The sequence below is a fragment of the Podarcis erhardii genome (assembly GCF_964252035.2).
Source record: "Podarcis erhardii genome assembly, chromosome: 7".
Classification (NCBI taxonomy): Eukaryota; Metazoa; Chordata; class Lepidosauria; order Squamata; family Lacertidae; genus Podarcis; species Podarcis erhardii.
In genome coordinates, this window is record NC_138511.1 from 6,725,833 (window position 1) to 6,737,636 (window position 11,804).

At 45.3% G+C, this 11,804-nt stretch overlaps 1 protein-coding gene across 1 annotated transcript; it reads right to left on the reverse strand.

Annotated features, from left to right (window-relative positions):
- SNRNP27 (small nuclear ribonucleoprotein U4/U6.U5 subunit 27) lies at positions 1-7,928 on the reverse strand. Its single transcript, XM_081871990.1, has 6 exons — positions 7,770-7,928; positions 6,069-6,189; positions 4,832-4,944; positions 3,314-3,393; positions 1,446-1,510; positions 1-341 (listed from the first exon to the last, which is right to left on the reverse strand). The coding sequence occupies exons 1-6, from the start codon at positions 7,804-7,806 to the stop codon at positions 287-289; spliced, it is 471 nt and encodes a 156-aa protein (XP_081728116.1). The 5' UTR covers positions 7,807-7,928; the 3' UTR covers positions 1-286.
- Positions 7,929-11,804: the final 3,876 nt, after the last annotated feature.

Here is an 11,804-nt window from a genome sequence, read left to right on the forward strand (position 1 = left end):
CAGATTTTTCTTTTTTAATTTAAGTGGCAATATTTTAAAACAGAAACCTACAAAAAATAAAAACACAGCAACACAAAAGAAAGTCATTTTGTACAAACATGTCATTTGAGGAAAACATGTTACCGTCTCTTCCTATGAGACAATGTCACTTCCATGGACTCTCCACAAATGAGATCCCCATTCTGCGTGGGAAGAAGCTGAAATCTGCTTAACCGCAGGTGTTGCTGGTAAGACAATTAAGGGACTAGAGAGTGAGGTTGTCTTTCACATGTAACAAGTACAGGTGTCAAGCAATAAAATCCAAAGGTCTGTTGAATCCACCTTTTCTGTTCATGTATTGCCTGCAATGAGAAAAGGCAAACCTTAGCAGTGAACTTTCTTGCTGACCCCTAAAAGTTCTGAACGCCCACCCCATCTTCCTGATTTTTTTCTTGGCATTGCCCATCCATTACCCAGAATGCCTTTGCCAGCTGTAAGTGCTGGAATAATTTTAGAAAAATTAATCTCAGTATGTTATTTTTTATATTCTTAATCACAATTCTGTGCTTGTGTGCTAATTAGAATTCATATAAAAAAAGCACACTTGACTTCGAAGCATCTTTATTGGTACTGTTTTTACTTTCTAACTTAGAAATTAATGGTAGCAAAATCCATGAAGTCATTCTCTGTGTGTGGTCCATATGCAATTAAAACAGCACAGCACAACACACACTTACGAGCAGAGATGTCAGTAGGCTTGGGGAACTCCAAAGTTTAAAGAAATACAAAAAAACATTTTGGAAGAACAATCCTATGTGGGGGATAATGACCCAAAAACAGTCTCTGGGGACTAAGCCTGCTTACTGCTCACAAAATAACTGGAGGGTGTCGGGGGGGGGGGCGGGAATTGGAGGGAGAATGGAATACCCTGGGGAAAGGGACTGTAAAATTGGTATCTTGAAAAGAAGCACTCCACACTGTAAACCTTTGTTGCAGATACCATTTGTAAGGCTAGTAACTCTTACAGATCCTCTATTTCAATTAGCAAGAACCTCACATGGCAGCAAACTAATTCTACATTATGCAAGGCAATCCTGAAAGGGCAGGAGGCATAGGAAGTCAATCGTGACAGTTTTTTGCTCCTGCAATGGGAAATCCTGGTTGCTCTACTGCCACAATTAGGAACTTGTTTATCCACAAGACAGCTCAACATAACAAGTCTGAGAAACCCCAGGATATACTGATTTTCTGAACCAAGTGAAATACTTAGGGTAATCATTTCAGGATTTTGCACAAATGGGAATCTACTTTTGTTTTTCTATTTAAAAAATGGGGGTTCTGAAGCAATGCCAAAATCTCTTCTTCCAAGTATTCCTGTGAACATAGTGACATCCCCGCCCAACACAAACATGACCTTAGAGCTTCCACACTCATGGCCAGTTGGGTCCTAACTGAACAATGCCAACCTGTACTTCCGCTTCTGTGATACGTTGATAGCATAGGCATTTACAGAGCCATCCACTTTCTTGCCCTACAAAACACAAACAGAAATACAAAGTCATCTTCACACAACGTAAGGTGCAGGGAAGCCTGACCAGGGGAAGAGGACAATGATTGGAGCCTGCATTGCTCCTCTGTTCTTGTAAGGGAGGGGGTGATTTTCAGCAACCCCGCCCCCAACTCCATCCGCATTCCCTATACTGTATCCTAGACATCCCCACAACCCTGAGTAGATTTTCATGGGGCTGCAGAAGGAAGTGTGAAAGCCCATTTCTGGGAGAAAAGTGAGAATAAAAGCCAATGGAACTTTGGAGGAATGGTAGGACATGAACAAAAGCCAATCATATCTTACTCTTTACTCTTTTTTGCAGTTGCTTTTGGGAAATATGTCTAGGCAGAGTTCCTACACACAATGCCAATGTACTGTATTTTTCGCCCTATAGGACACACCGGCCCATAGGACGCACCTAGTTTTTTGGGGGGGAAATAAAGGGGGGAAAAATTATCCCCCCCCCAGCCGCGGGGGAAGCCCGAGCTTTTAAAAACGCACCTACTGTAGTTTTTAGAGGAGATAAACAATGGCAGCAGGCTCCCTAGGCTGCGGATATCTGCCCGAAGCGTGGGGCGCTCTGCTTCAGCGTGCCCCGCGCTCCGGGTAGCAGGCTGCTATCCGCAGCCTAGGGAGCCCTCCGGGAACTCCCGTGGGCTCCCCAGGCTTGCTGATAGCTTCCTGAAGCCTGGAGAGCGAGAGGGGTCGGTGTGCACCGACCCCTCTCGCTCCCCAAGCTTCAGCGAAAGCCTGCATTCGCCCCATAGGACGCACCCAGATTTCCCCTTTATTTTTGAAGGGGGAAAAGTGTGTCCTATAGGGCAAAAAATACAGTAATGCTTCCATGAGTTGTTTCCAAGCTACCTGGAAGTTCCTGGGAACTTGTACGACAGGTTTCAAGTCTGGAAGCCCCTTGTAGTGTAGAAGATTTGGGAACATGTTCCAGGGGCTGAGTATCAGTGGTGGGTAGGACCACCTCATAGTTCCCACAACACACACACACTCACTCTCTCCATCATTTACATGCACGCTCTCTGCCACAATTTTTTTTTTTTTTGGGGGGGAGCCTCCTATTGAAGCCAGTAGGAGGCTTCTTCAAGCTAAACTGCTGTACTGGGTGGGCAAGGAGAAGAGGCGGCAGGCCAGATGGGGAGGCCCCTTGGGCTGGAGGTTCTTCACTCCTGTCCTAGAATCTAGTGCAAAGGCCCAAGGCCAGGCCTACTGGAGCTCAACCTTGCCTTGTGTGGATGCACAAACTATAGAACAAGCCTGAATCCTCCCCAGTAGCTGAGCAAGCTGCCTTTCTGTCATTTCTGTTCCACCATTAAGAACACTAAAAGACCATTTGGAGTCACCACTTCTAAATGACTGGCGAGGAAAACTCAGGACCATGGTCTGATAAAGTGAGGAAGATCTGAACTTGCCATAAATGGCTTTCTGTTTAACCTACAGTGTGCTACAAAAGAAGATGTTGCTATTATAAAATAATAATAAACAACTCTTTGCATTCAAGATTTGCCAAGGCAATCCAAGCCCTGTGCCCTGCAAAAGGTTACACATACGGAATCTTCTGAAGTCTCACTAGTCTTGCTCAAACACATTCAAGCACCACTCTATAAAAAACTTGCAGTGTTAGAAACCTGCCCCCCTTTTTAACAAAAAGGAAGGGATTCTCAGGAAGTTGAATTCTGCATCCACTACCACATGGTGTGGATTTTCTGTCCCAGTGCACAGAGTGGTTCACATCTCACTCTTAGGAATTCTGGGCACTAAGAAGACACTCACCTTTGTCGTGTCAAATGATGCAAATCCCATCATTTTCATCATTTCAATTTCTTCTTCTGTCTTACCCTCCAGGTCTTCCTCTGAAAAAGAAGCCAAGGAGATAAACAAGGAGATAAAATGAAAGAGAGTTAAAGATAAATAATGCCACAGAACCATCCTCAAACAGCATATTTCTAGGATTCTGACTATTACAATGGTGAAACACCCTGACTTGGCCTTGCTAGGAATAAATAAAAGATATTATATTTAAGACATTTCCTGGCAGCAGTCTGGATATAGACTGCATTCTTATGGAGAAGTGATTGTTTGTTAACTATGCAAAACTGGCTTGATAGGGTTTGGAAGATTGTGCTCATAAACAAACTAACACAACACTGCAGAGTAGTCAGAGGTGACTATTCCCAGAGATAAATTTTATAGCTTGGTCTTCCTTCATTTCTTTCATTAATTCCTCACCAGAAGAACCCAGACCATACTCTGTTCACTTTTCTTTTGGGGGAGTCACCCTGAATTTTATTTCAATATTCTGGATTTTATTTGTTTAAATATCATGTCACTGATGCTCACCAAGGTTTTTGCTAACTTTGCAAGTTTGCTGTTGTAATTTATCTTTTCTATTTGGCATTTATATATATATATATTCTTTCTAACATGTGTAATAAGGACACAGTTCACCTATGTATCTCCTTCCACCCCAACATAATTTTTGGAATGTTTTGATTGTTTCATATCAGTTTGTTTTGTCTGCTGTGTTCTGCCACTTTTGATTTTATACTATCAATGTGTTTTGTATTTTTATTCTTTGGTTGGTAAACAATTCTGAAAGTACAGTGGTACCTGGGGTTAAGTACTTAATTCGTTCCGGAGGTCCATACTTAACCTGAAACTGTTCTTAACCTGGAGCACCACTTTAGCTACTGGGGCCTCCTGCTGCTGCCGCACCGCCGGAGCACGATTTCTGTTCTCATCCTGAAGCAAAGTTCTTAACCTGAAGCGCTATTTCTAGGTTAGCGGAGTCTGTAACCTGAAGCGTATGTAACCCGAGGTACCACTGTATTTCTATTGAAGAGGGTGTCAGCCATCCAAAACAAAGGGCTAATCCTTCCAACTCTTCAAAAAGAGCCACATCTCAAGGACCCAGTATAGAACCACGTAAAATGTTGTCGAACAAGTGTTTAGAAAAACACAACTGTGGATTTTTTGGTGTGTGAAGAGATGATACACTTGAGAAACAAAGGTGCCTTTATTGGCACAACAAAGGATTATATGGACCCTCAGACTCAGTGCAACACATGAGCTACAGGCTCTCAATAACAGAGGCAGGATATGTCCTCACCAACAGAACCAGAAACACATCAAGTCAAACAAACCTTGCCCAAAAGGCAAGATCCTTCTCACATTAGCAAACTACCCCTCCCCTATAAATCTGACCACAAACTAGAATGCGAAAGTTAATAAGGTGCATCATGACACACTATTCTCCAGCATGGCTCGCAACACCCCAAGCTGTTTCATTACCTGTGATCTGACGCTCTTTGCCTTTAGCATCTTTGGTCTCTTTCTTCTCATCATCTCGCCTTTCTTTCTGCCGGGAAGGGGAAGAAGAGCTGGATCTATGTCGTCGTGGAGACCTAGAGAGTCAAACCAGAGCAGGTTGCACTTGAATGGCAAGTGAAAGGTGTGTTTGCTGGATTATGCAACACACAAAAGAAGCACCACCAGCACACTTGCTGATTTTTTTGTGAAAACACAAAACAAAACCATCACAAAATCCCACACTTGGCTTTGTGGGCGACACCACGTCTGTGAGCAAAGAACTGTCAAGTACCTGCAATGCTCTGTCCACCTCAGTCAAGGAAGCGTACGGCTTCCTCTGCCAGGCAGCCACAAAGAGGGAGAGAGGTGGAAGTGTGCATTGCTGCCACCACAGCTACCTCCTTTAGAAAGGTGCTTCATAGGGATCTTGTCAGGATGAAACAAGGCAATCTCTGCCTTATCAACACCTGTAACCAAGGAGAGGCTACAGGAGGAAAGATGGAAGGAAAGGCTGGGTCTTTAAAGCAGAGTACAAAGAAGTACCCATGCCTGCTCCTCCTTTCTCCTACCATTTATTAAACAACGGTATAGATAGGGTAGTCTATTGCAGGAGAAGGGTTCAGAATAACAGAAAGGTGCTATGGAAGAGGATAGGGGAAGAATATTCTCTACAAAGCAAATGGAGGGGAGTTGCAGGTCTACAGAGAAAGGAGGACGTGTTTAGCTACACTCACATCAAGGGACAGATCTTTCTCTTCCTCACTCAAACAGGATATTTCAGCTGCCTAGAAACCATCTGTTCAACCTTAAAAACAAATCCTTTCTCTTGTTAAACATCCCAGCAAAGCCACTGCTAAAGGTGGGATAGAAAGGAGCTAATATGGTTAGAGCTATCATGAGAAGGGACAGAAACAGCTGAACTGCCAGGACCAGTTGCTGGCTCTATTCTTTCAAGAGAATTCTTTCAAGAGGGCCTCCATACATCATTTAAAATTACCTTAGGTAGAGTAGTTAACTGGGTCATAATTTCCTGCAATGGGGGGGGGGGAGTTGTTTGTTTTTTTTAAAGCAAACTACCCGCTCATCTTTTCCAATATTGCTAATGGCAAGAGTTAGTAGCCCGCTCTGCCTCACACACCCATTGCCTACAACAAGAACAGTGTTTACAGAACAAGTTCGCCAGAAACTTTAGAGCTACTATCTGATGATACCTCCTCACCTGGATCGTCGCCTGTGTGGGGAACGGGAACGGCTTCTCCGCCTGTCTCTCTCCCGAGACCTTGATCGCTCCCGTCTTCTCCTCTCCCTCTCACGTGAGGTGGATCTGGAACGCCGACGTTCTTAAAATACAGAGCAAGCAACTTTAGTTGCATATCTGAATTTCATTTCTAAAGTACAGCTTTCCTCCTACAGAAACATACTATATACACTGACTGGCTTCAACAAACCAGTGTATTTTTCAGTCTCAGTCCTGCATCTTAAAAGTTTGCTCCATCCTGTATCCTGCAACCTCCTTCCTTCCAAAGAGGTAAGGGCAACATAAGGCAGGTCCCATTCTGTCTTCAGAAGCTGTGCTTGATTTACAGGGGGCACTTAGTGAAATCCACTAGCTCCACACCTATACATCTCTGAGTTCTAGCCAAGTTAAAACACACTCCAAGAACGTTCTGCACACTCTGCCTTCCACAGCAAAACAACCATGTTTGCTCCGGTGGCTTTTTACATACTGATAGATACGGTGCTTTAAAAAAATTCTCGTAAGCATGAAATAGGCATCTGCCTTCAAGGTGCATCTAATCTGTTGGGGGTGGGAGAGCCAGAGTGAGAACTTAACAAAAGCCCTTCAGTTGGATCAGACCAAAAGCCTGCCTAGTCCAGCATCCTCTTTTCTTACACCAACCAAAGCCCCAAAGCTGGAATGTTAATTTAGCCACCAACAGGCTCATCCTGCATGAGTTTATCCAGGCCTCTTAAAAAAAAGAGAGAAGTTAATGGAGATAAATGTCACTTCTCTAAGTAAGAAAGTAAGAGCCAGGGTGTGCGCAGTGGTTAGGGTGCTGGACCTTAGGGAGCAGGCCAGGTATTAAATCAAATTATTAGGCCAGCAGAGCCCCAGGTTTATATATCCTGTCAGATACAGAACACATAAGAATGAATTTGGGCCAGTTATAATCTCAGTCTAACCTACCTTACAGAGTTGCTGTGAGGATAAAAATGGAGGGTGTTAGTGGTGGTGGTAGAGAACCACGGACACCACCTCCTTTATGTATAGCACAAAATGTATATACTGCTTGACTGTAAGGAGCCACAAAGCAGAAAACATTGATATCTTACTGGCTCCACACAGTACCTGTTCTGCATCTACAACAGGGCCAGTTCCACAAAGTGGTTGAGAAAGAGCTATTCCTTTGTTTTTTATTGCGTTCATAGCCCATCGTTCCTCCCAAGGAGGCCAGCCTGGTTCTCCCCCTCCCTATTTTATCCTCACAGCAGCCTTCTGAGGTGGGTTGGGCTGAGATGCAGCAACAGGCCCAAAGGCATCCAGTGAGCGTCATGGGCGGCTGAATTTGAACCCTGCCTGCCTGCCTCGCAGCTCCTCAGCACCTCACTAGCCCCACCACCCTACGAGAGGAACGCGCCCTCGGGGACTCAGTTCGGCCTCGATCCGCGGGGATCTCTGCCTCCCAGGCCAAGAGAGACGAGGCCTGCCTTGGGCTTCCCACAACCCGCCCGCCCGCCCGCCCTCCCCGTGGTGCAAAGGCACCGGCCTGCAGCTGCTTCCTCCTTTCCCGAAGGAGAAACCTTCAAGCCAAGGTTTCGCCCGGGCAGCTGGGAAGGAGGACGAGGCCTCCCGGAAGGGCGGCGAAGAGGAGCAGCAGGACCCCAAGGGGGAGGCCGGGCGGCTGCCGAGACTACGCACCCCTCCGCGGAGGAGACCGCGAGCGACTCCGGCCCATCTCCCCTCCCGACGCCGAGCTCGCCTTCTCCCTCTCCCCGCAGACTCCGCAGCGGAACTTCCGGCGGGACGGTCCGTCTCCTCTTCTGGTCCGGCTAGGAACACGCCGGGAGGAGGCTCGGGTTCCGCCCCGGGGATTGGCCCCCCCGGATCCTGCTGGCCAATCAGCGGGAGGGGGCGGGGAGAGCAAGGGCCGCTGCCCCATGGAGAGCCTGGCTCGAAATGGCCTGGGAGGGAGGCCAGAAGGAGAAGCACGGAAAATGCTCCAAGGCTGCTTATTTGATTGCATTTATATCCCGCCTTTTTCTCCGAGGAGCCCAAGGTGGCACAGATGGTTCTCTCCCTCCTCCTTTAATCCCCACAACAACACCGAGGTAGGTTACTCTGGCAGGCACTGATTGACACCCACCCACCCGAGGTCACCCTTAATGGCCGAACCCTGGTCTCCCAGGTCACAGTCCAGCACTCTAGCCACTGCACCACACTGCCTCTCCTTCGACTTTGCTATGGCAGAAAATCCTGCCTGGAGCCTCCCATGTTTTGGACCTGACCTTTGGCACACTTGCCCCCCCCCCAAAAAAAAATTAGTTACCTTTATTTGGAGGAAAAATATCTGCTACTTTCCCCTTTTCTTCTTTTTTAAAGGCTTGCCTTCTCCAAAGTGTACATGTGATCATCTCTTTTGCCCCTGGGATATTTCTAATCTAACATCCAGGCTTTTAAGGCAGAATTTCTTATTTGATCTAGGATCAAGGGGTCAGCAAACCTTTTCAGCAGGGGGCCGGTCCACTGTCCCTCAGACCTTGTGGGGGACCGGACTGTATTTTTTGGGGGGGAGGGGATGAACGAATTCCTATGCCCCAATAATATTTTTTTTAAAAAAATATATTTATTTGCTTTTACAGAAAAGAAGAAACATAACAACCACAAAAGTAAAAAAAAACCAAAAAGTCACATAAAACAGATAAAACAGATAAAAAAAATAAAATACAAAGGTACAAAAGAAAAAAGAAATTCCGTCTATCAAAAAGCAAGGAGAAAAAATTAAGAATAAAAATTCCAGCCTTTAAATTCATGTTTACAAAACTTTCTTTCCTGACTTCCTCACGCCTCCCTTTTTTGTGTTCCTCTTTATCCAATCAGATACAGCAAATCCTTTCCCTCTTTCAAAACTCATTTCTGATTATTAAAATCATTCTATTATGTCTCCAGTCCTTCCTCATGTTTAAACACCTTTAACGTATTGTTTACTTTTGACATAATATAACTTTAGTCTTTCACCCTTTTTCAACTACATTTTTACATAGCTTTTAAACCTATATCACTAATGCTATATTATTTTTAAATCCAACATCATTTTAGCATTCATAAACTTTACAGTGTTTCTGCAGATAGTCTTTAAACTTCTTCCAGTCCTCTTCCACCGCTTCTTCTCCCAGGTCTCGGATTCTGCCAGTCATTTCTGCCATCTCCATGTAGTCTATTACTTGCATCTGCCATTCTTCCAAGGTGGGCAAATCTTGTGTCTTCCAATACTTTGCGATAAGTATTCTTGCTGCTGTTGTTGCGTACATAAAGAACGTTCTATCTTGCTTTAACACCAATTGGCCAACTATGCCCAGAAGAAAGGCCTCTGGTTTCTTAAGGAAGGTATACTTAAATACCTTTTTCAGTTCATTATATATCATCTCCCAGAAAGCCTTAATCTTTGGGCACGTCCACCAGAGGTGAAAGAATGTACCCTCAAGTTTCTTTACATTTCCAACATTTATTATCAGGCAGGTGATAAATTTTAGCAAGCTTGACTGGGGTCATGTACCACCTATAAATCATTTTCATAATATTCTCTCTCAAGGCATTGCATGCCGTAAACTTCATACCGGTGGTCCACAACTTTTCCCAGTCAGCAAACATAATGTTATGACCAATGTCCTGTGCCCATTTAATCACCTATGCCCCAATAATAACCCAGAGATGCATTTTAAATAAAAGGACACATTCTACTCATGTAAAAACACCAGGCAAGCCCCACAAATAACCCAGAGATGCATTTTAAATAAAAGGACACATTCTACTCATGTAAAAACACCAGGCAAGCCCCACAAATAACCCAGAGGTGCATTTTAAATAAAAGGATACATTCTACGCATGTAAAAACATGTTGATTCCTGGACCGTCTGTGGGTCGGATTTAGAAGGCGATTGGGCCGGATCCTGCCCCTGGGCCTTAGTTCACCTACCCATGATCTAGGATTTGGTTCAAGCCCCAACAGAACCTGCCACTCACTCATCCCTTGAAACCTTCGTGCAACTGATGCAATATGCAATCTCCCTCCATTCCCCATCCTCCCTGTTTCCCCTATGATCTCAGGAGAACTGAATTTATTCTGTTTATAATTTGCCAGCTTGTTAAATGCCTCCCATGGCAGCGGTGTGGAGGAGGAAGGCTCCGCTGGAAGATCGGTCCTTTGCATAAAGATCTGTATTTTTGTATTAAGGCTGGAACTAAATTATTTTAGGTGTGAAGCCCAGGAGATAGCACCACAGACTGTTCTGCCGGGAGCCCAGGGGGGATAAACTAAATGACCTAACAGGATTTCCCCCATCTTTTACCTTTGACGCTTCAAAGGGCTCCCTAAAGGTGGGACCCCCTATCTGCCCTCTTCTGTTTTCTACGCAAAAACCTAAGATCTGCCTGCTTGACAGCTTCCAAACATCGTGTGCTGTGCGGCACCTTTCTTCCTCTTAATTCCGTCTTTCCGCAGCCCAGTGATCTGTAGGAGTTTTGCAGCTGATGGAAGCTGTAATGCAGTGGTGTCATGGACTGGCTGGATGCAGAGAAGCTGGGGAACCCCCAAGGGAACCCCCAGGGAAGAAGGGTCTTAGAATCATAGAATCAAAGAAAAGCCCCAAACGACTAGGACCCCAATTATCTGCATAGGTACAGTATGCACAACTTTACCTCTGTAGATGCATTACTGTACACACCACTTTCTCAGAAAACTGCAATGCAAAAATTGGAGGATAGTTGTTCTTCAATTTGTATATTGTTTTGGGAAGTGTGAATTGGTAGTGTTGCCTTTCAATGCAAACTGAATCATATTTCTTCCTCCATCTCTAGTGCTAGAACACACAAATTTGTTCTGGAGCGGGAAATAGCAGGGGTTGAAGTGTTAAAGTCTCCTGCAGCACCCCCAAGAATCCGGACCTGGATTGTTCCCCCCACCCACAGCACCCCAGCAACACCCACAGAAAAAACCCCACCCACAAAATAACCCCACCATTCACACTTTTGCTTATGCAAGGAACTTCTACTCCCTGGTGGTACCCGAGTCAACTCCGAAGCAGAGAGCATTGGATTGGGCAGCCTTAAACTTCAGCACCGTGGCAATGCACTCTTCAGAATAAGGCATGCAGATTCCTGAACAGACCACACCACATGCGGTCATTCAGCAGCACTGAGAGCTCCATAATCATGGCACTCTTGGGATGCAGAACCCAGGAGACCTTATCTCATTGACTGTCTCCGGATTCACCATCCTGGGAATCTGTTCCTCAGACCACCTTTCTAATGTTGGAAGGGCGGAAGTTCAACCCAAAGCCTTTCTGGGTAACATGCCAAAGCTCTGGGGCAGTAATCTACGTTTTGCTCTTGCTCTGAAGCAACTCCCAAAAGCAGCAACTGTTCAAAAAACTAGAGGCTGACAGCCAGCCAGAGAAGGGCCAGAGGGAGGCAATAGCTGGGGCTTTTTAATTACCACATTTTTCGCTCCATAAGACACACCTTTTTCTTCCTAAAAAGTAAGGGGAAATGTCTGTGCGTCGTATGGAGCGAATGTGTGGTCGATCGCTGGCTTCCTTTCCGGCCCCAGCCTCTTGCCCAGGCCTCTATTTTTGAATGTTCTGCAGATGGAGGCTGTTTGTTTCCCCAGTGACATGTAACTGGCTGATTAGATTATCTGTCTGGAAACTGTAGAAACGACTCCCTTTCCTTTCCTAA

Excerpts from the sequence above, each read along its gene's own strand:
- SNRNP27 (XM_081871990.1), bottom strand. The coding sequence starts at position 7,806 with ATGGGCCGGAGTCGCTCGCGGTCTCCTCCGCGGAGGG. Across the intron at positions 6,190-7,769 it reads GCGGTCTCCTCCGCGGAGGG|AACGTCGGCGTTCCAGATCC; the intron begins GTGCGTAGTCTC and ends CTGTATTTTAAG. Across the intron at positions 342-1,445 it reads TCACAGAAGCGGAAGTACAG|GCAATACATGAACAGAAAAG; the intron begins GTTGGCATTGTT and ends TTCTCATTGCAG.